At 42.0% G+C, this 20153-nt stretch overlaps 1 protein-coding gene across 1 annotated transcript in view; it reads right to left on the bottom strand.

The window, feature by feature from the left end:
- The window catches only part of NUMB (NUMB endocytic adaptor protein), a gene marked incomplete in the record, with an annotated part of 721408 nt that overhangs the window by 306716 nt on the left and 394539 nt on the right, over window positions 1-20153 (bottom strand). Inside the window, 1 exon segment of the mRNA XM_044074208.1 lies at window positions 16072-16276. Coding sequence (XP_043930143.1) covers window positions 16072-16276 — 205 coding nt within the window.

Here is a 20153-nt window from a genome sequence, read left to right as displayed (position 1 = left end):
GTATTTCTGTAGAAGTTTGGAAGGAAGAAAGTTATAAAGATCTCAAAGACTTTAACAGTACTTTAAAAGGAGGGGAACCACCAGCATTTTGGAAGAAAGCTGCCATGGCTGTATACATTTCAATTTTAAACCATGATTAGAAAGTGTTTATGTCTATACTAACAAAATGAATAGATCTGTGGAGGGGAGGCAAACATTTGACAACATTAAAGGAACGATGATCCAGATGGAAACATATTTAAAAAAATACCAGTGTTGCTGATGCGTTGTGATGCAGAGAAAGCATTCAAGAGAGTAAGCTGGAATTTTAACAGCAGGACAGTGGTACCATTTCTGTTCCTTAAGAGAATAGTGTAAGATCAATGAGGAGGATATGTGAAGGGTGGAGGCAATGCTTAAGGAGGGAAGGTGCCTCTTTGGTATGCTATTGTCTGAAGAGCGGAACCATGCAGGGTATTTCTTCTTTCTCCACTGTAATTTGCCACATTTTTACATCTGCTGGCAAAGAAAACAAGTGATTCACAGACTCAAGAATATAATTTGTATTGTAACCAATAAAAGTTGGCTTTATTTATAGATATTATTCTGTACTTGATACATCCAGAAAAGAACATGTCAGTGTTGTGGAACATTTTGAGACGGTTTCATCTCTTATCCGGATATAAAAATTAATGAAGATAAAACAAAGTTTATAGTGGTAAATTATGTACCCACACACAAACTGGTCCAGCAATACCCTTATTTCTAGAGACACAATAAGATGAACTACTTAGGAGTAAGAACTAAAATGCTGCTGTTATGGCAGCTAAAGATATGCGGGAAGGGACTATGTGAAACAGAATACCAAAACTGAGAAAAAGATGCACTTGTTTATGGATAGGGATAATAAGATAGAAGCAATGAAATTTGTTTAGTCCCTTTAGTTTTACATACAGGTCAGGCATATTTTTTATCAACTGGAGGAGAAGTTGTGGACAATAAAGACTTGAATGAATTTATCTGAGAGAGGAAAAGGCAAGAGTTAAGTGGGAAAAACTGATCCTTCCAAAAGAACAAGGTGGTTTAGGATTACCTGATTTGAAGGAATATTTTAGAGCTATGCAGTTAAGGCTCATATACATAACACAATCAGAAGGTCATACATAATTTGAAGTGGAAAGGGATGATAAGGTAGGGGAAGTAGAGGAATTTTGGATGCCAATACTTCAGGAGAATAATCATCACACATGATATATTCATAAAGTTGCAGAAAGTAAGTTAAAAACTAAAACAACATAGGAATGCAGAATGGAGATTTTGATAATAGGGGCAACTACAAATAGGGGTGCAGAAAATAGGCAAGAGGGGGCTAGAATTTACTGGAGAAAACTGGCAAAGGAGCTATGGCACTGGAAGCAACAACTAGACAGGAAAATGTAATGGAGTGGGATGAGGTCAAGCAGAAGTTTGGATTGCAGGTAAGAGACTACTTCCCCTAACAGGGATTGACAGAATACAGAGAAGGAGAAAGGGGAGCCCCAAGTGAAACATGGTCTCTGGTACAGTTTTCAGTCGAATCTAGAAGAGAAGCTGCTGTTAAAGGGTAATTAGTAGTTCATATAGAATATTGCATGATAAGTATAAGAATCAATCACAGGACATTAGAAATTATTGGGAAAAGAGAATGGAAAAGCAATTTACAAGGGAACACTGGGATGACATATTATGGCGCCCAAATTTGGGACAAAGTCCAGAAAGTTTAGGATTTCTGCTTAGAAGTGTTTGCACAGGTACTGTTATACCATAAGCAGATTTTGCAGAAATTTTCATCATATTCAAAGCAAATGTTGGAGGGAGTAATGTGGAAGAAAAAGGTAACTGGGAACATGCTTTTTGGGAGTGTAATTAGTTGGCAGATTAGCAAAAATCCCTAGAGTACTCGGTCAGAAATATTGGGAGTGCAAAGGTCTGTAACTAAGGAAATGATTATTTTAAGCTGGGATGCTAGATCTGTATTGCCTAGACATAAGGCAGTATGTTTAATTATATTACTTGCTGTGATGCCCCTGCACTGGCCCAGTAATCAAGGAGCCTCAATCCTCACCACTAACACCAGTGATGGATGCGCACATTGGAAGGATGACAAGTACACACACAGTAAAGTGCAATTTCCCTTAAAAGCACACAGAGATCACACAGTCAGTCTGGGACTGGTTTCTCTCTCTCTCTCTCCAGATCCCCAATAAATCTCCCCACTGGCACAGCTACAGGGTTCAGATCTCAGCCAAGTGGTCAAGACAAAATCTCGACCACCCTTCTCTGTCCAACCAGTGCTGCATGTTCCTGCCCAAGTAGCTGACATACACGCACAATCTGAGATTTGACTGATCTGCAAACACACAGACACTCCTGGGGAAGGCTGGCACAAGTTTACTAGCTATGCCGCCCCTTCTGCCCAGACTATAAGGTAGTAATCCCTGCCACCAACCACTACTTATCAGCTACCATAAGGCCCTTACAAAGGGTGACCAATTCTACTGTGCAATGTTACTGCTATCCAAATGGTAAGTGTGCCCAAGGCTATTTAAGACTGGCCTGTACAGTGTTACCAAATACATATGCAAGTACTAAGAGCTTAAATATCTCAAAACAAAACAGCAACAATTAAAATGTTTAAATATATGTAATAATAAACAATAAAAGAACAAGACAATCAATAACTCAATACAGTCACAACAGAGCTCAGAATCACAAGAAATGTTTTAAAGCACTGCAGGACAGTCTCATAAATACAGAAAACATCTAGACTAATCTTGCTATATTCCTATCCATCTCCAAGAGAGATACTATGATTTAAGTCTTACTTACAGAGCAAAGACAAGTGCTGGTGAGGAAGTTTACAGGTCCAGAGCAAGATACCATATGCACAGACTTTCTCTGAGATAGTTCTTAAGTTACTAACAAACATTTCTGATGGGTCATCTCAGACTTGCATCATTCCTGTCAACTCTGGTTTTAGTTTCCAGGCCAACAGGAGTTTAAAAGTTAGCACCTCAGTGTCAAGAATACTTATCTTTTAGAAGCTGACACTTATCTCTTAGAAGCTTGCCTGGAACTGGAAATCATAAAACTGTTAAATACTTTTACCCTTAAAACCTATAATTATCTCTGTCTCAAGGCAATGGTATGAATTTCCAGCTGCAGACATTCTGTCTTCTAGTTGTGGTAAACACACTCGTAAAACAATACTTATTTTCTCAGAGTTTATAAGTTAACTATGTTCCAATTTCTACTATGAAAACATGCATTTGCACAGGCATATAGTCTATACATATTTCTGCTCTTTTCCAGCAGGGTGTACTGTGGTTACATTCTTGAAGCTCAGTACAGAACATATAGTTTTCTTACATTTGTAAGACAAGCATGTGGATCACATGAATATTTACAAATGACACAGAATTACTTACAAAATTCTAGCTAGGTGGCTGGCACCCTTCACACTTGCCACAAAAAGAAAAATTGAAATCAAAATCTAAACCAACTGTACCTGAAGTATTGAACATTGTAATAGACAGAAAAGAACCAGAAATGGGATCAATAGAAAAAGGAAGCAGAAAATTATGTAGAAATAAATGGCATTTGTGGGAACAATACATGTAAAATAATGTTTAGGAGGAGGGGTGAGGTCCAAGGGCATTAATGCAGGAATCAAGCAATTAACAATGTTGGGCTAAATGAGTGCTGTTACAAAGAAAGAGAACATATGTGCAATAGATTACGTATGCAAAAAAAAATGTTAATACATTTTTTCTTTTCACTTAATGCATGTGTTTTTTGTTTTCTCTTAATGCGTGCAGAACAAAGGTAATCTAAAAACAGACTGACTGTATGACCCTGAAGTGTCTTCTTCCCCCTTCCCACCCTGGCAATCCAGAAAGCTATCTCGCAGTCTTGGGCTTCAACTTCTTCTGTGGCTCCAGATAACTTCAGTTTGGTATTGAGCATCAAGCTAAAAGGATTAAACTGGTAGTGGGATTCCCTTCCTCCACTTTCAAAGGATTCTACGACATCTAATCAAACTCCACTGCTCCTTCCTATTTTAGAATAGATGCTGTCTAAGGGGATTACAGAATCCGTTGCTCAGATCAAACAGTGAAAGGATTTTATTCAAAAATAGCACTAGTGCCAAAGAAAGAAGGCACCAGGAAACCTTTCCTAGACACCTTTATTTTCTAAACTTTAACAAATTCCAAAATTCAAAATGCAGAAACTACAGTCTCAGTTATCCCTCATTCCAGTTCAGTTTTTTAGCAATGTCAGCTTTAAAAACATGCTTACCCATCACATTCCAATCAAAGAATTCAGATGCTTCAAAGAACAAGATGGTTTATGGCAACATGAGTTGTAGTATTTTAGAACTAGTCAGTTAGGGCTCATACATGGCACAAGCAGAAGAGTCAAAGTGGATAGGGATTATGACAGAATTGGAGGGGGGGTTTGAGAAGTAAGGGCAGAATATGATTTTGGATGGAGTCAGGGAGGATAACAACCATACTCAATATTATATTCATAAAACAGCAGAAAGTATTCTAAGCACTTATCCAACACAGAAATTGAGAAAGATTTTATCAACAGGGCTGACTGCAAGTAGGGGTATACAAAGGAACCAAGAGGGCCTGAAACTTACAGGATAAAATTTAGCAAAGGAACCAAGGTTTTGGGACCAAATAACTAGACAGTGAAAGGTAATGGACTGATTTATAATGCCAGTATGCGTGTGCTTGTCTTACAAAAGTTATGAGCTTGACAGCTGAGAATTCTGAAAACAACTGTTAGACAAGAATAATCAAAAAGCTTTCCGATCCTTATCTGAATGAAAGGGGTTGATATTAACCAGATGTTTAGCAGCAGCTCATTTCACTAAAGCAACTGTTGCTTGGTCTGAGTTGGGACATAAATTTATAAAAAAAATGTTAAGATGCAGGAGCATTACACAATTTGCTTTCTCAGGGGCAGCAGGCTGTCAGGCAAGTTACAGGCTATGTCAAAAACATCCTCTGATGTTGAAAAGGCAGGAGGAACTGGGGTAGGCTCTAGAAAGTACAGTTGTGTACACTTATCATAAATGCTGATGTTCAAGTGTATTCACTGTTGCAGTCATCACATTTGGGTTATCCCTGCCAGGGTAGCCCTCGGCTGGCCCGAATACCAGAGTCTTAGTATTTCTACGTCGGCTGCTGTCGCTTCAGAACTGATGTCAGGTCGTCAGTAGTATAAAGTAAGGCAGCAGACGCCATTACATCAGTTTTTCTTGCCCTTACCTGTCAGGAGCCCCCTAGTAGGGACTAGGTTCTGGTGGAAGAACCCCACCAGTAGAAAGTAAATGCCAATATGTCCCGTGTAAGTAAAGGGACGAAAAAAGGGGGATGGAGGGAGTGGAACCAGGACTGCAACAGTAAATACACTGAAACATCTACGTTTATGGTAAGTGTATACAACTGTACCTATGCTCTTCATATTTCACTGTCGCAGTCATCACATTTGGCTTGATTCCCAAAGCTGAGGAAATGGGTGGAGGCAGTCAAGGAAACTAGGGGCTGGCTAGGATGCTCTGCAAGACTGCAGAGGCAAACTCTGCCCTGGATTTGAAGAAGAGAGGCAGGTGGTAATGTTTGGTAAAAGTGTGAACAGATGTCCAGGTGGCAGCCTGCAGGATGTCCCTGGTGGGGACTCCTCTGAGGAAAGCTGCAGTGCTGGAGACTGCTCTGGTGGAGTGAGTCCTGACTCCCTTGGGGGGAGGCTTTCCATGTTGTTTGTAGCAGAAATGGATGAAGTGTACTATCCATTTGGAAATGGTTTGTTTGGAGATAGCTTTGCCTTCTGCACCTATAGCAAAGCTAACCAGCAATTGATCAGACTTTCTGAAAGATTTAGTCCTGTCTAGATAGAATCGAAGCTGTCTGTGCACATCTAGAGTGCAGGATCCTCTCCCCCTTGTTCTGGGGATTAGGAAAAAAAGGTGGGCAAATGAATGGATTGGTTGAGAGCCACACTGGACACCACCTTGGACATGAAGGATGGGTTAGTCCTGAGGGATACCCTGCCAGCATGGATGATAATGAAGGGTTCCGCAGTCATGAGTGCTTGCAGCTCGATGACTCTTCTGGCTGAAGTGATGGCCAAAAGGATAGCAGTCTTCCAGGAGAGAAATTTTAGCTGTGCAGAAGAGGCTGGTTCGAAGGGGGCAGGGTGAGCTTTTCCAACACAAAGTTAAGGTCCCAAGCTGGGGTTGGTGCTCTTCTAGGTGGCCTCAAGTTGTTAGCCCCTCTTACGAACTATTTGATTGCGGGTGTGAGAAAAGGGGCTGCTCAGTGGGAAAATGAGTAGAGATAGTAGAGGCATGAATTTTAATAGAGGAAAAAGAGAGGCCACTGTGTAGTAGGTCAGCTAAGTAAAGGATTAGAGGGAGGGAGGACTGTGCCATACTGGCTCCCTTAGCCTGAATCCAGGTGCAGAACGTTTTCCATTTGTCAGCATAAGACTTTCTAAAGCTACGGCGTCTGGTCTCACGTATAACATCTAGAACCTGTTTACTGAGGTTGGCAGACTGATAGGGGGTTAGGGAATAAGCCAAGCTGCCAAACTGAGTGTCTGCAATTGAGGATGCATGAATTCCCCTTCCCTCTGGGTCAGGAGGTTTGGCATCTGAGGAAGATGCCATGGTGGCAGTGGGGATAGGCTGTGCAGCAAGGGGTACCAGTGCTGGGGAGGTCAGCCTGGAGCTATAAGAATTGTCCTTGGTTTTTCCTCCTTTATTTTGAGCAGTACCCTGGGGATGAGAAGTAGTGGAGGAAAGGCATAGACCGACAGATTGACCAAGGGGAAGGACAGGGCATCCACTTTCCAAGCCATGCAGCGATGCTTCCTGGTGCACAATTTGAGCTGATGGTTGGTGTGGGAGGCAAAGAGGTCTACCTTCGGGGGGCCCTATTTCTGAGTTATTTGGGTGACGCTTCTTTTGTTGAGCTGCCACTCATGTGGGTCCAGAAGATTTCTCCTTAATTGGTCTGCCAGAGAATTTTTAGAACCTGGTAGGAATTGTACCAACAGGTGGAGTTGTATGGCACAGGCTGTGTGCCAAAGGGTCATGGCCAGCCTGCATAGAGGGTAGGAGTGAGTTCCTCCCTGTTTGTTGATATACCACATTATAGTGGTGTCTGTTTTGATCAGGAGAGCCCCTGGGGAGAGAAGGGGCTTGAAAGCTATCAAGGCATGCTGGGCAGCCATCATCGCTTTTTGGTTGATGTGCACAGGGATTTGCTGTGGGCTCCACTGGCCCTGTATGCACCTGCTGTCCAGGTGTGCACCCCAGGCCTAGTCTGATGCATCTGTGGTGAGGGTCTGGGCGGCGGGGGTGGTGAGAAAGCTAGTCCCTTGTTGTGGGAGCATGCTGTTGCCCACCAAAGAAAAACTTTTCTGAGGCAAGGAATTATACGTATAAGAGTCTCTAGGTCTTGAGAGTGTTGACACCAAAGGCTTTTTAGGTACCAGTGAAGTTTCCTCATATGCAGTCTGGCATATGGAATGAGCAGTATGCAAGATGCCATGAACCCCAGAGCTTGCAAGGATCTTCCTTGCAGACAGCGGTGATCTGGTGGCTAGTTGAGAAAAGTAGGCGGTCAGGAAATTTTGCTTTTCTGGTGAAAGGAATGCCCATCTGGGATGCTGTGTCCAGGCTTGCTCACAGGAATATAATCCTTTGGGTGGGCACACATTTGGATTTCTTTTCATTGACTGTGTACCCTAGGGAGGTTAGTAGGGATTTTACAAAGGTCATGTGCCTGAGCAGCTTTTCCTGGCTGTCTGCCTGAATTAGGCAGTTGTCCAAGTATGGGTAAATCTGGATATTCCTTCGTCTGCAAACGACAATGGCCGGAGCCAGACATTTTGTGAAAACTCTGGGAGTAGTAGATAAACCAAAGGGAAGTGCAGAGAACTGAAAGTGCTGAAATCCTGCCCTGAAAAGGAGATGTTGCCTGCATGATTCCCGGATAGGAACATGGAGGTAGGCCTCTTTTAGATCTAGGGTGGCCAACCAAGCATCCTTGGAGAGCATGGGTAGCAGTTGCTGGAGGGTGAGAATTTTGAACTATGGGATCATCAGGGAATTGTTTAGAAAGGATAGATAGAGGATGGGGCGCCAGGTGCCTTCTTTTCTGGGTACCAGAAAAAGTCTGGAGTAGAAACCTTGGCCTCTGTTCTGCAGGAACGTGCTTCTACTGCCCTCATACAGAGCAGGGAAAAGACTTGCTTTTGCGCCTCTGCCCACTGGTTTGGAGGTAGACCTGGGAACACTTTTGGGGTAGGAAGGGTGTGGAAAGAAAATTTGTATCCCTGGGACACTATGTTGAGAACCCAGTGGTCATAAGTAATGGTGGCCCAGGTGCCTGCGTGAAAGGAGAGTTTCCTCCTAGGGATAACTGAAGGTGTGCAGAGGGAGGGGTGGGGGAGGTGAGTCATTGTGAGTTTTTACCATAAGGGGGTGGCTTAGAACTTCCTGGTTTTGAACTGGAGGTAGTCCACTGCTTAGATCTCTGTATTCCTGTGGCTGTCTGGGAGGTTGGTTCCCCGGGGTCTGGGCTGGACTGGCTTACTGGGACCAGGAAAGGACCAGTGCTTGGTGAGACAATGCCTGCTGAACCTGGATGGCTGGACCTGTAAGAAATCCTTAACTGTGTGCATAGATTTTGCTTTTTCTTCCATTTTTTAAGACATCTTCTGCCTAGTGCCAAATAAGTTGTCTTTGTGCAAGGGGGCAACCAACAATTTAGATGTGACATGGTCTGGCAAGGGCTGTTCCTTAAGCCATGCATGCCTTCTAATGACAGATGCAAGCAGCTTTTAGGGCGTCAAAACCACAGTGCAAGGTGCGTTTAGTTACTTGACTTGCAGACTGCATTAACTCTTGCAACTCTCTTTAGATTCTGCACAAGCAGGAAAGGTTTTTGTTTGAGGAGTTCCAGGGTATGTTGCTGAAATTTTAGCACATGGAACTGATTATTTAGTGCCCTGATAGCAAGAGTAGCTGAGGTGTATACTTTTTTACCCCATATGTCTAGTGCTCGGGAATCCCTAAGGGGGTGGGATTCTTGGCAGAGGTTGCTTTAATCCCTTAAGGCCCTTGAGAAATTACCTCAGGGTCAGCAGTAGGATTTTTTTAAAACAAATTGCGAGTCAGGGGACTCTCTAGTAGCGGTCTGGTTTTCTGGGTGCAGGAGGGAGGGTGTATGGAGTCAAGTTGGATTCCAGGAAAACATCCTCCACAACATCCAGGACTGGGGAGATGGGCCAAGGGTCTGTGCTGTGGAAGATCTAAGAATTCCCTGAGTTTCTTTTTAGACTGAGGATAGTCCTGACTCTCCCATTGGAAATGCTCCCTTAAGGTATGAAGGGTTCCCCCCAAAGGAAAAGTCCTCTGAGGGAGAGGTGGAAGGGATGGAATCCTCTGCATCAGAATCCTCATAAGTAGAGAGGGATTGCATGTCTTCATATTCAGATGCATCAGTCTCATCTGACTCTTGTTCAGACAAAACTACAGGGGACAGATCTCTTTTCCTTTTGGAGGGGGTAGCTTGGGCTTCCCCTGACCAGCATAAGGTCTTCTGCCATTTTAAGCATTTGAGACTGAAGCAAGGAAGCAGGTGACTGAGATTGGGCCATGGGTTTCCTGGGTGTGGTTCGTACCCTGGACCTAAGATACTTGGTAGTTTTCGAAAGAACAGTAGTCGCGAAAGATGTTGGTTTGTGTCAATCAGTAGTGCTAAGGACTTCCTCGGGAGCCGGTGCCTGCTCAGTGGCTCCGGAGCCATACAAGGTAGAGATGACTGCAGGATCCTCAGTCGAAGAGTTTTTGCGGCATACCGGACTGCGAAAGGGTCTCAGTAGCGGCCTGCGAATCCACAGAAGCAGGCATTGGGGCTGCGAAAGCGCCTCACTGAGGACCGGAGAACTGACTACTAGCTTAACGGAACCGCTGTCGGTAGGTTTGGACCTGTGCGGTCTGTCTCTGTCTTTATCTATGTTTTTTCGGAAGATCAGCTGTTGGATGGCTTACCGAAGCCATATCAGAGTTCAAGGACTCTAAGTGAAAATATCTAGCTACAATAAGGGGCTAGACAAATAGTTCTGGTGTTGAACAAAGCACAGAAGCGACAGAGGGGGACGCCATGGTCCGGGCCTAAACAAGTGACACATTAATAATGAAAGTCTCGGTGTGGTATTTGCTTTCCACAGACAAGACAATTGTTAAATTTTTCTGACATTGGTTAGTGCAATAAAAAAGGATCCCCAACACGATACTTAGCTTTAGAAGACTTCAGCTTCAAATTGGTAGATGAAACTCAAAGCAGTGACCTGCACTCGTGCGAACTGCTTCTGCTTCGGGCTCCATGGCAAAAAAGACTGATGTAATGGTGTCGGCTGCCTTACTTTATACTACTGATGACCTGACTTCAATCCTGAAGCGACAGCAACCCACACAGAAATACTAAGCCTCTTGTATTCAGGCTGGCCGAGGGCTACCCTGGCAGGGATAACCCAAATGTGATGACTGCAACAGTGAAACACGAAGAACATAATCTAGTTGTAATAAATCATACTACATCTTCAGGGACTGTCAAATGTTATTTTCCCAATTAAATGGCTAATTCTAGAGATAGTTTCAGAGAAATAATCCTTCAAAGGTACTTGCAGAATCTGAATCAGAAAGGAAATGTTCTTCTTTTGATCACTGCTGCAGTAGCCTTAGCTATATTTTCCTAAATCCTTTAGTGCACTTTCCACATGCCCAAACAGTCAAGACAGCGTGTGCTGAGTAGACTACAAGTCAGGTTTTGGTATGAAGCCCTTTAGAGCTTTCCTGCCGCCAAAAAGTGCATTCCTCTTGATGGTAGACTAACACTGTTCCACTGATTGACAGTGAAGTTTCCTTGGGAGGGAGAGGGATTTCCTTTTTTCAGTTTGTGAGAGAAAATTTACTTTTTCTGTGAAACTTAAATATTTTAGCTAGGAGAAAAAAGTATTTATGGTCATGTGACAATATTAAATTGGAGTTTCACTTTTTCTTCATTTTCATGGTAAAGAGTTATTAAAATTTAATTTTAGCTTCCTTCCCCTGTGGAGAAACTAGTGTGGTTTTACTTTTGGGCTGTGGTAAATGTTTGAAGTGCTTTTTTACTGTGTTTCAACATGGAAAATATATATATTTTTTTTAAACTACTTACCTGTTTTAATGACTGTTGCTGCAAGGCTTTCCCGGGAATCAGGCACCTTTTTTAGATTAACCATGGAACAGTCTTGCTGGTTTCCTTGGTTCTACTTTCTTCCATCCATAAGAAAAAAAGATTAAGCAGCCTTTGCCACCACAGCAGTCTAACAGAATGCTTCAGCCACAGCTGAGTGACTTGGCTGTGGACAAAGCTGGTCCATCTGACCACTCATTTTTCCTTGGGTACTGCTACAGCCACTATAGACCATGGTTTAGGTATGCCCTGTGTGGCTGTAAATTGCCCTTAGTGTGCAAGAGAGCTATTCTTGTCAATTCTGGGAAAAGGGGCAAGGAATGCCACTCTACTTAGCCAAAAAGTTGTGCCCATGCTTTCCAAGTCTTTTGTTGCTAAAAATGGGTCTGGTTCTTCAGATTTTCCTGTCAAAAAACAACAAAACATATGTTCTCCAGTCACCTTGGGCAAGAGTAATTTGTTGGTCTTGGGCTCAGGGTTTTGTGCAGGCTCTTGACCCTGCATGACTGTTTTGAGTAAAAGAAAAAATGGATTCATTTTCTGAAGACATTCAAGACTGTAAGCCTCAAAATGATTGTGAAAGCACAGATTGTGTTACCTGCAGAGTTCCAACTCAGATTATGAGGAGCATGCGTCTTCAGCCAGTAATTTTGAAAGGGTCTCTTTCTAGAAATAATCAGTTAAGTGGAAAAACAGTGAAGTTTCTCAGTCCCTCAGCAAGTATTATTATGTTACAGCTGGAATTTCCAGAACTTAATACTATTCCTCCCAACCACCTTACAATATGTTTTTAACTCGGCCTGCAATTCCTGTCATAGCCAGCCTGCTACCTACCAAAAGGCAGATAGACCTTATAAACTGATTCATTCAGTCTTAAGTTTTCAGACACTCATCTCAGAACTGACCCTGCAGCTACTGCTTTCGTGAACTCAGCTGCTGCTAAACATATAGTTAAATACTAATCCTTCTTATTCTGACAAGGATGGGAAGGCTTTTGAAAAATTAGGCGATGGGGGGGTGTTTTCTTCTGCAACATAGAATTCTCAGCCGTCAAGCTCATATGTTTAAATGCACTGCCATTTGTCAAAATGAGAAATATTTTGGCATCTGTTTCTGCTTGTGGGGAGAAATCTGCTTTATGCAACTTAGTGTCTTCTGTGGAGTTCAGACAATTAGGCAGCGAGACATTTCCCTATTTGGTTGGGGTCAATTCAGTTGCATAGAAATAAGGCTGTTGTGAACTGCCTGTGAACAAAGAGACTCACACACGGTCATGGCCACCGCTTTCATAACCAAGAGCATGAGGGCAGAAGATGCAATAAATATTTTGCTCAGCATACAGTAGACGCTTACGTAACTACAACATGCAGAAGTATGCTAGAGCATGGAGGAAATCTTGCATGCCATTGTATTCACATTTGTGCTTCAGTACACATTTTAGGTAATGTTCCCTACACACTGTGAAGTGGGTAGTGATCCACAGACACCAGCTACAAAGGCACTGCCTATTATGCACTGCATTTCTACTGCCGCGCTCATTGACCAGCCTGCTGCTGGAGCCTGCCATACTGACCATCTCATATTGAGCTGGGGGCAGTGGACATTTTCCCCTTGTGCATTTGATTACTGAAGTTGTGGGCATGGCACCACATTCTTCTCTTTGCCCACAGGGAATGTGCAACAGCCATATTTCTCTGCAGCTGAATGTCACTTCAGCCATCTGCCCCCAACCAAATGTACCACAGGGAAATGCCTCGCTGCCTAGGCACCTGAATTGGTCTGCTTATGACTATGCTGTTGCCACTAGAATGATTATGAGGAAGTTTGATGACTGCATTCTCAAAACCTCCCAAAAGATGTCAAAAATGAGATCTTGAATTCTCCCTTGGAGAGAGATTTAGTTTTTGGACCAAGGCATTAAAAGGGTGATACGAGAGGTAAACTGATTTAAAGGATCACACATTTTTTTCAGCCCCCCTTTTCAAAGTTTTCCAAGGAATTCAATGCTCCTTCCACGACATTCTTTAAAAAGAAAAACTAAGTGTCAGCAAGCTGTCACACAGCAAATGTTTAAAAAGCAATAGCAGGGAGGCTTCAAAAAGAACGAAGATCCCTCTAGACCAAAGGACAGTCTAATACGTCTGAATGACTAAATGAAGGATTAACAACTCCCCTCAAACTCAGAAAATCTAAACCTCCATTGATCTCTTTGGTAACAGACTGTTTCAGACAAATGGGTTCTGAGAATTCATTAATGCTACAGATAACAGCGGAAGCCCCCCCCAACACACACACACTTCTGGGGGATTCCTCCTCACCCACCAGACCACACTTTTTTCCAATCTGTCACTGCACATATGCTGAGTTAGAGGGCGAGAGAAGCTGTCCCCCTGTCCCTCAGTTAGAGGAAGTGTTTTATTCCAGGATGCTCCCGGTGCCAAAATAAAGACGATTCTTGGAGTCCAGTTCTGGATCTTTCTTTTCTGATACTTCCGAAGTTCAAAACTCTTCTCTTTACAATCTGTTACCCTTTATTACTCATTTTGTGTTTTCTAGTGACTTTAGATTCAAAAGATGTACATTATCACTTTCCAATAGATCCAGATTTCAGATGTTTAAGGTTTTCTGTGTCTGGATCACATCAAATCTCTGCATAAGCCTTTGGTCCATCATCTGCTCCAAGTGTGTTCACAATGTCTTTCTCCTGTGACAGCCTACTGCAAAGATATTCACATTTTTCTATATTTAGAAGACTTGCTTACCTTTGCACAGGTCTTTTTCAAACTGATATGAATCTCAGACAAGGGATCTCCTACACAGGCTAGAATTCTAAAATTCTCAGAGAACTTACAGAGGTCTTGACTGACTCCTCAGGGATTGTTTTTCTGAGGTATCTCCTGGACACTTTGGTTCAAAGAGCTTTTCTTTCACCTGGGGGGGGGGGGGGGGGGGATCTGCATTTAGATCTTTTTGAGATTTTTTTTTTCACTCAGACTTCCATCTCAGCACAGGAATTTGTCAGGATTCTGGGTCTTTTGGCATACCCAACACAAATGATACCCTTTGTAAGACTCCACATGAGAAAAAGACAATGGTACCTGAAACTTCTCTGGTCCCAACATCTCAACTTTTTCAATTTCAGTTTTGGAAATTGTGAAAAAGGAGACTTTGTGCTGGAGTCACTAAATTTCTAAAATTCATGGTCTCCCATTCTCCCTTCCCACTGCAGTACAGTTACAACAAACATCTCAGACTTTGCTTGGGGAGCATACAAGTGCAAGGTCTTTGAAGTAAAAAAAAGCAGACCAAAACATAATGACAAAAGACATATTAGCTCCTATAAATACTGTCAACCATTCATGGCCTCCTAGAGCTCAAGTGTTTACAGACACAATGATGTGGTACATAACCACAGTGGGGAACCAGATATTAACTTCTCTGCAAACTAGTAAGGGTACCCTGGAACATAGCTTTTTAGCACAGTCCTACTATACAGGCATCTTATATACAGTCTGAGCAAAACTATGCGCCAAATATGATGAGCAGGCCAGGACTGACCCACTGAACAGAAAACTAATCAGGTCATCTTCCAACAATTGATCCAGCTGTGGGGGAATCCTTAAATACATCTATTTGCCTCCAATCTCAACAATCAGTTGGCAAAATTCTGTTCCAGGAATGGTAAACATTTTTCTTTTCTTTTCCACGGGCAGGCATATTCCTATATGCTAGTCCACATTTTTCAGTAATGTATCAGGGTTCACTCTGAAGGACTCTCCAAAAACCATTTTGGTGATTCCCTTCTGGTCCAAGAAATTATGTTACTCCCTTCTTTGGAAATGAATGGGGGCAATTGCCACAAGCTTCCTCAGACTGGACTGACTCTCACAAGACACCAAACAACTACAACGGACTGTCTGGATGACACTTTAATAACCTTTAAGCACCATTTCTTTGAGGACACGCAGCAGTTACTAATGGAGGCAAGAAAGCATACATTAGTAAATGGAGAATGTTTTCTAGTGCTTCTCTTTGTTCTTCAGTATTTGGATGAGTTGCTAACCTATGGTCGTCTTCCTCCTCAAGGTTCATTTGTCAGCCATTCCCAGGGATGCCTGGTAGCAGTAGTCCATAAAACAGGGAAGTAGTAAAGTAAGCCCCCCCCCCCCAAAAAAAAAAAAAACATAGTAAAAAGCATTTTAAATACTTACCCAGCTCAGAAAAGCAAAATAACACAACCTTTACATCAGAAAAAGTAGTTTTAAATTAGCTTTAACAACTTTTTTCCACAAAAGTAAAAAGTAATGCCCCCTGTTTAAGTTTCTAAAAATTACTTGACACAACAGATATACTTTTCTAGCTTAAAATAAATATGTTCACCATGTTCAGTTTGTCACAAAAAAGTAAATGTGGAAGTTTGTTTCCCCTCTGAAGGGAACTAATCTCTCCAGCAATGAAAAATGTTAAGACAAACATCAATCCTTGAAAGCCTGCAACAGGAGTGCTCTTCAGCAGCAGGAAATCTCTGAAGGACTTTGCACACAAACATATCTTTTTAGTCAGCTTAGCTTGAGCTGACTAATGGTTTGGGCATGTGGAAAGTGCCATGGAGCTTTGGAAGCTGACCAGCTATTCTATCCTTGTTAGGATATAACCCATACAGCTAATGCTAATGAACATCTATAGTTGTGTGGGTTGGTATTACTTCAAAATTTATCAATGACTGATATGAGCTGACTAACAGAAATGATACAGAAAGTCAATATTCTTCTGTACACTTGCCATCCCTTACCTTTCTTGGCGTCCTGCATTTGCTTCATGACTTCCTCTCGCTCTGCTTGTTCAGTAGCTGTTGTTACTCTAAAAGACCCCTCCCTGGTGAATGTAGTTCTGTTAGCGTCAAAAGTTGCTGTCACGCCACACTCCTTTTCCCGTTTTTGCTTCCGTTCCAAACAAGCTGCAAATGCACAGCCTACTGCATGACTCAACCTCTCTCCCTAAAGAAAAAATGTAATATTAAACAAGGTTAAAGTCAGAAAATGCACATTGCCATACATTAAATCATAAACTTTCTATACACCAGCATAAATGGTATGAGACCACCTGTAATCATGTACTTTTACAGCAGTTCTTCAGCCATTCTAGTGAATAATACTGATTGTCAGAGTAAGAAAAGTTCCAACCAACATGATTTTTATTTACTCTGTTTAACCAGGTTGGTGAACTTGTCTACTGACCCTTTCCATCACAACCTATGCCTCAGAGAGCAGAAAACTTGCAGCAAAATAAGCTATGCATGAAGCAAGAGTACAAAGTAGGTAAAAAGAAACAGTGCTACAACAGCATATCAAGTAGCAGACCTAAAATGACAGTACTACAACAGCATATCAAGTAGCAGACCTAAACTGACAGTACAGTATTTACATACTGCAGAATTTCTACAGGTGAGTATTCAGTTTCCAGAGGAGTCTTTATGGTGAAGCTAGGTATTTCCTAGTGTCTCCAAAACAGATACAAATGGATTACCCCCATCAGATGTTTTTGTAGTTCAGTTTTTTCCATAATCAAATAATTCAGTCCATCCATTTCAACTTTATGACTGATAGATGCAGGCAGCAGTCATTTCTGCATTGATTAAGTTCAAACTCCTCCCATCATTCCCACAATACACTATTCTTCCTCCACTCTCATCACAAATTTGTATATCAGGTAGTATCCCTAGGGCACACCCAAGTCCATGATGGCTGATGTTTGTTTTTCTTGTCAAGTACTATTACAGTTACTGTTTCACTGCTAGGCTAATCGAGTGGAAGATTCTGAGGCAATAAATAATCTTTTGGTTTAGTAGCAGTTAGGATATCTCCTTGCTGCTCCCACCTAAGCAAGCCACTAGCTTAAGACCCCCCCCCCCCACCAGGTGTGATACTTTGTTCTTTTTAGATTGCTGTCTAGTGACTGTTACAGTATGGAAAAAGCTAAAACATGGCCTCAGGATTTAGTTAAGTATTGTAAGTGTGGCTGTGTAAGACAGTGGAAAAGGGTTATGTTGCTTGGGTCTACTCCCCTTTCCAACCACATAATTTAATATTTTAATTTATACAACAAATTTGATGGTCACCAGTGGTACAGTCTCTCAAGTCACATCACTGGACTCAGCTGTATAACAAACAAAACATTAACTAGTCAACTTAAGTGCAGCCCGGCTACAACAGCATGCAGGAAATATGCAGTACTATTCATAGTATGTACAGACACCATCCACACCCACAGACAGGCTTCTCAAGGAATGCTCCATCAAGCAGTCTCTTCGGCCTGGCTCTACACACACATACTTCTGAACAAAAACTCTGGGGTTCATTGCTTTTCAGTGCTTACTTGCCAACAGTAACTGCACTTCGAATAAACTGACAAGTGGTGCACGCACACACAAATTACCAAAGAAGGCACAGTCCAACACTAGAGCCTTCGGTCGTGGCTCACAGTAGTAAATGGCCATCACACCAATGTTTCACTCTTCTTAATAAACCAAATTATAAACACAAATAGTAACATACTACAAAGTAGTTTGTCCAATTAGAAGTGGACACCAGCAGCTTGTCACCAGTTAGAAATACATACCTCTCATCAATTAACAAGCAAATGACCTGTCAAATTTAAAAAAAATTAACACAAAAACATTCTCTTAAGAAAATAAAACAATGAGTTGAGCATTGCAGTTAGTTTACAGAGCAATATGAAATTCACATGGAAACAAAAGATCATATTCGAACAAAAATAATACAAGAAAAAAAAAATCTCGCCAGTTAATCTTTTCCTGCACCTCTAATTTAAAGAATTACTGCCCTAACGACAGTAGGTGAACTTCCTTTACTTACTAGGCAGACAGACCTACAAGTTACCAGCTGTAGATTAGATAAATCCTTCTTTTCTGATTTTCAGCTATTTGGTTTACATCTTTTTATTAAAGATCACAGGGGCAACTGAAAAATGTATCATATTCACCTAGTGAGTTTGCTCCTGGACTTTCCTACTTATTGTGATCCCTACCACACTAGGAACAGTCACAGATATCGTAAACAAGGAGCACAACTCCTCCATCTTCACATCCTATGGATAACTGCTGTAGTTCACAGAAGGCAGTTAAAATGTTCAGTTACAAACTCCACATACTTTACTATAGCTTCCACAGAAAAAAGGTTGAAAGTTTACACATCTTCTCACACTACATGATGCAAATCAAAACCTCCCCAGTTCTCAGATATTTTTCTTGCTACTGTACAACACATACTGCAGATTACATCATTTATTTTTAGTTTGCCTTCTGCAGGTGTTGAGTCTTAAATGCAGTTCCCAAATCTGTTACATTCCTGTTCAAGAACAGAATTGCATATTTATACTGCAACATGACAATGGACATGCATAAAATTTTCATCACTTGCTTAGGGTGGAACATCTGGATGTGGAGCGTGACATTTGACAATTTTGTCTGAAACATGCATCAGGAGAGATGGTAGGGTAGATGACAGAGTGGCTACTGACTACTTGCCCATCTGGAGAGAGGGAAGCAACTCTGGCTTGCCAAGTGGTTGACACTTGGGCAGGAGTTTTACAACCCAACACTGCCATGTGCATTCAACATTACGAGCTAAAGTGTAGAGCAGCTAGAGTGGAGCTCAGAAAAACTGCTACAGGAAAAGGAGACACAAAGTACAGTTTTGTACCTACCATAAATGTAGATGTTCGAAGATCCACATTGCTGCAGTCCTAACACTTGGGTAGTCCGCTGTCCCTCGGTCGGCCCGAATATCAGAGTATAAGGCTGACGTCGGTCAGGGCGCATTTGACTGACATCAGAACGTCAGGGTACAAATGCGCATGACCGACGTCATATCCTCAGTCTTTTCTTGCCCCAGATGTCAGAAGACCCTAAAAAGAAAGGTCAAAACCCATAGACAACAGCTAAACAACCAACCAACCTAACACCAAAAATATGTACAATATATACAATATACACAATATACCTCAGAAGGATAGCCCAACCCACACAAACACCTCAAACTACAGAGGGGAAGGAGGGAGGGTAAATTGGACTGCAGCAATGTGGATCTTCGAACATCTACATTTATGGTAGGTACAAAACTGTACTATGTTCTTCATCTCACATTGCTGCAGTCCTAACACTTGGGTAGAATCCCAAAGCAGAGGTAAGGGAGGATGGCTAAACTATGATGAAGCAGGAGCTGCCAAAATGCCCTGCAACACAGCAGTGGCAAAACCAGCCCTGGATTTAGAGTACAATGGAAGGTGGTAATGCCTAGAGAAGGTATGCACTGAACTCCAAGTGGCTGCCTCCAAAATATCCTTAGTTGCCACCCCCCTCAAAAAGGCTGTTGAAGTGGCAGTAGCCCTAGTGGAATGAGGCCTAATCCCAGCTGGAATCTCCTTGCCATGATGGGAATAACAGAAAGCAATGCAAAATCCAATCCACTTAGAAATAGTTTGTTTTGACACGGGCTTGCCCTGAGAGCACAAAGCAAAAGAAACTAATAACTGCTGAGATTTTCTGAACCCTTTAGTTCTGTCCAAATAATATCGCAACTGCCTGTGTACATCTAAAGTGTGCAAAATCTTTTCCCCTTTATTTTGGGGATTTGCATAAAAAGTAGGCAAATGAATAGTTTGGTTTAAAGCCACACTAGAAACCACTTTAGGCATAAAGGAAGGATTAGTGCGTAAAGATACCCTATCCTTATGGAAAATTAAGAAAGGCTCAACTGCCATAAGGGCCTGCAATTCAGAAACCCTTCTTGCAGAGGTAATGGCCAACAAAAAAGCAGTCTTCCATGACAAATATTTCAACTCAGCAGTAGCTGC

Source organism: Protopterus annectens, chromosome 6.part0, assembly GCF_019279795.1.
Source record: "Protopterus annectens isolate FY-2018-M chromosome 6.part0, PAN1.0, whole genome shotgun sequence".
NCBI classification, from domain to species: Eukaryota; Metazoa; Chordata; order Ceratodontiformes; family Protopteridae; genus Protopterus; species Protopterus annectens.
This window is presented reverse-complemented; position numbering and strand designations above follow the sequence as displayed.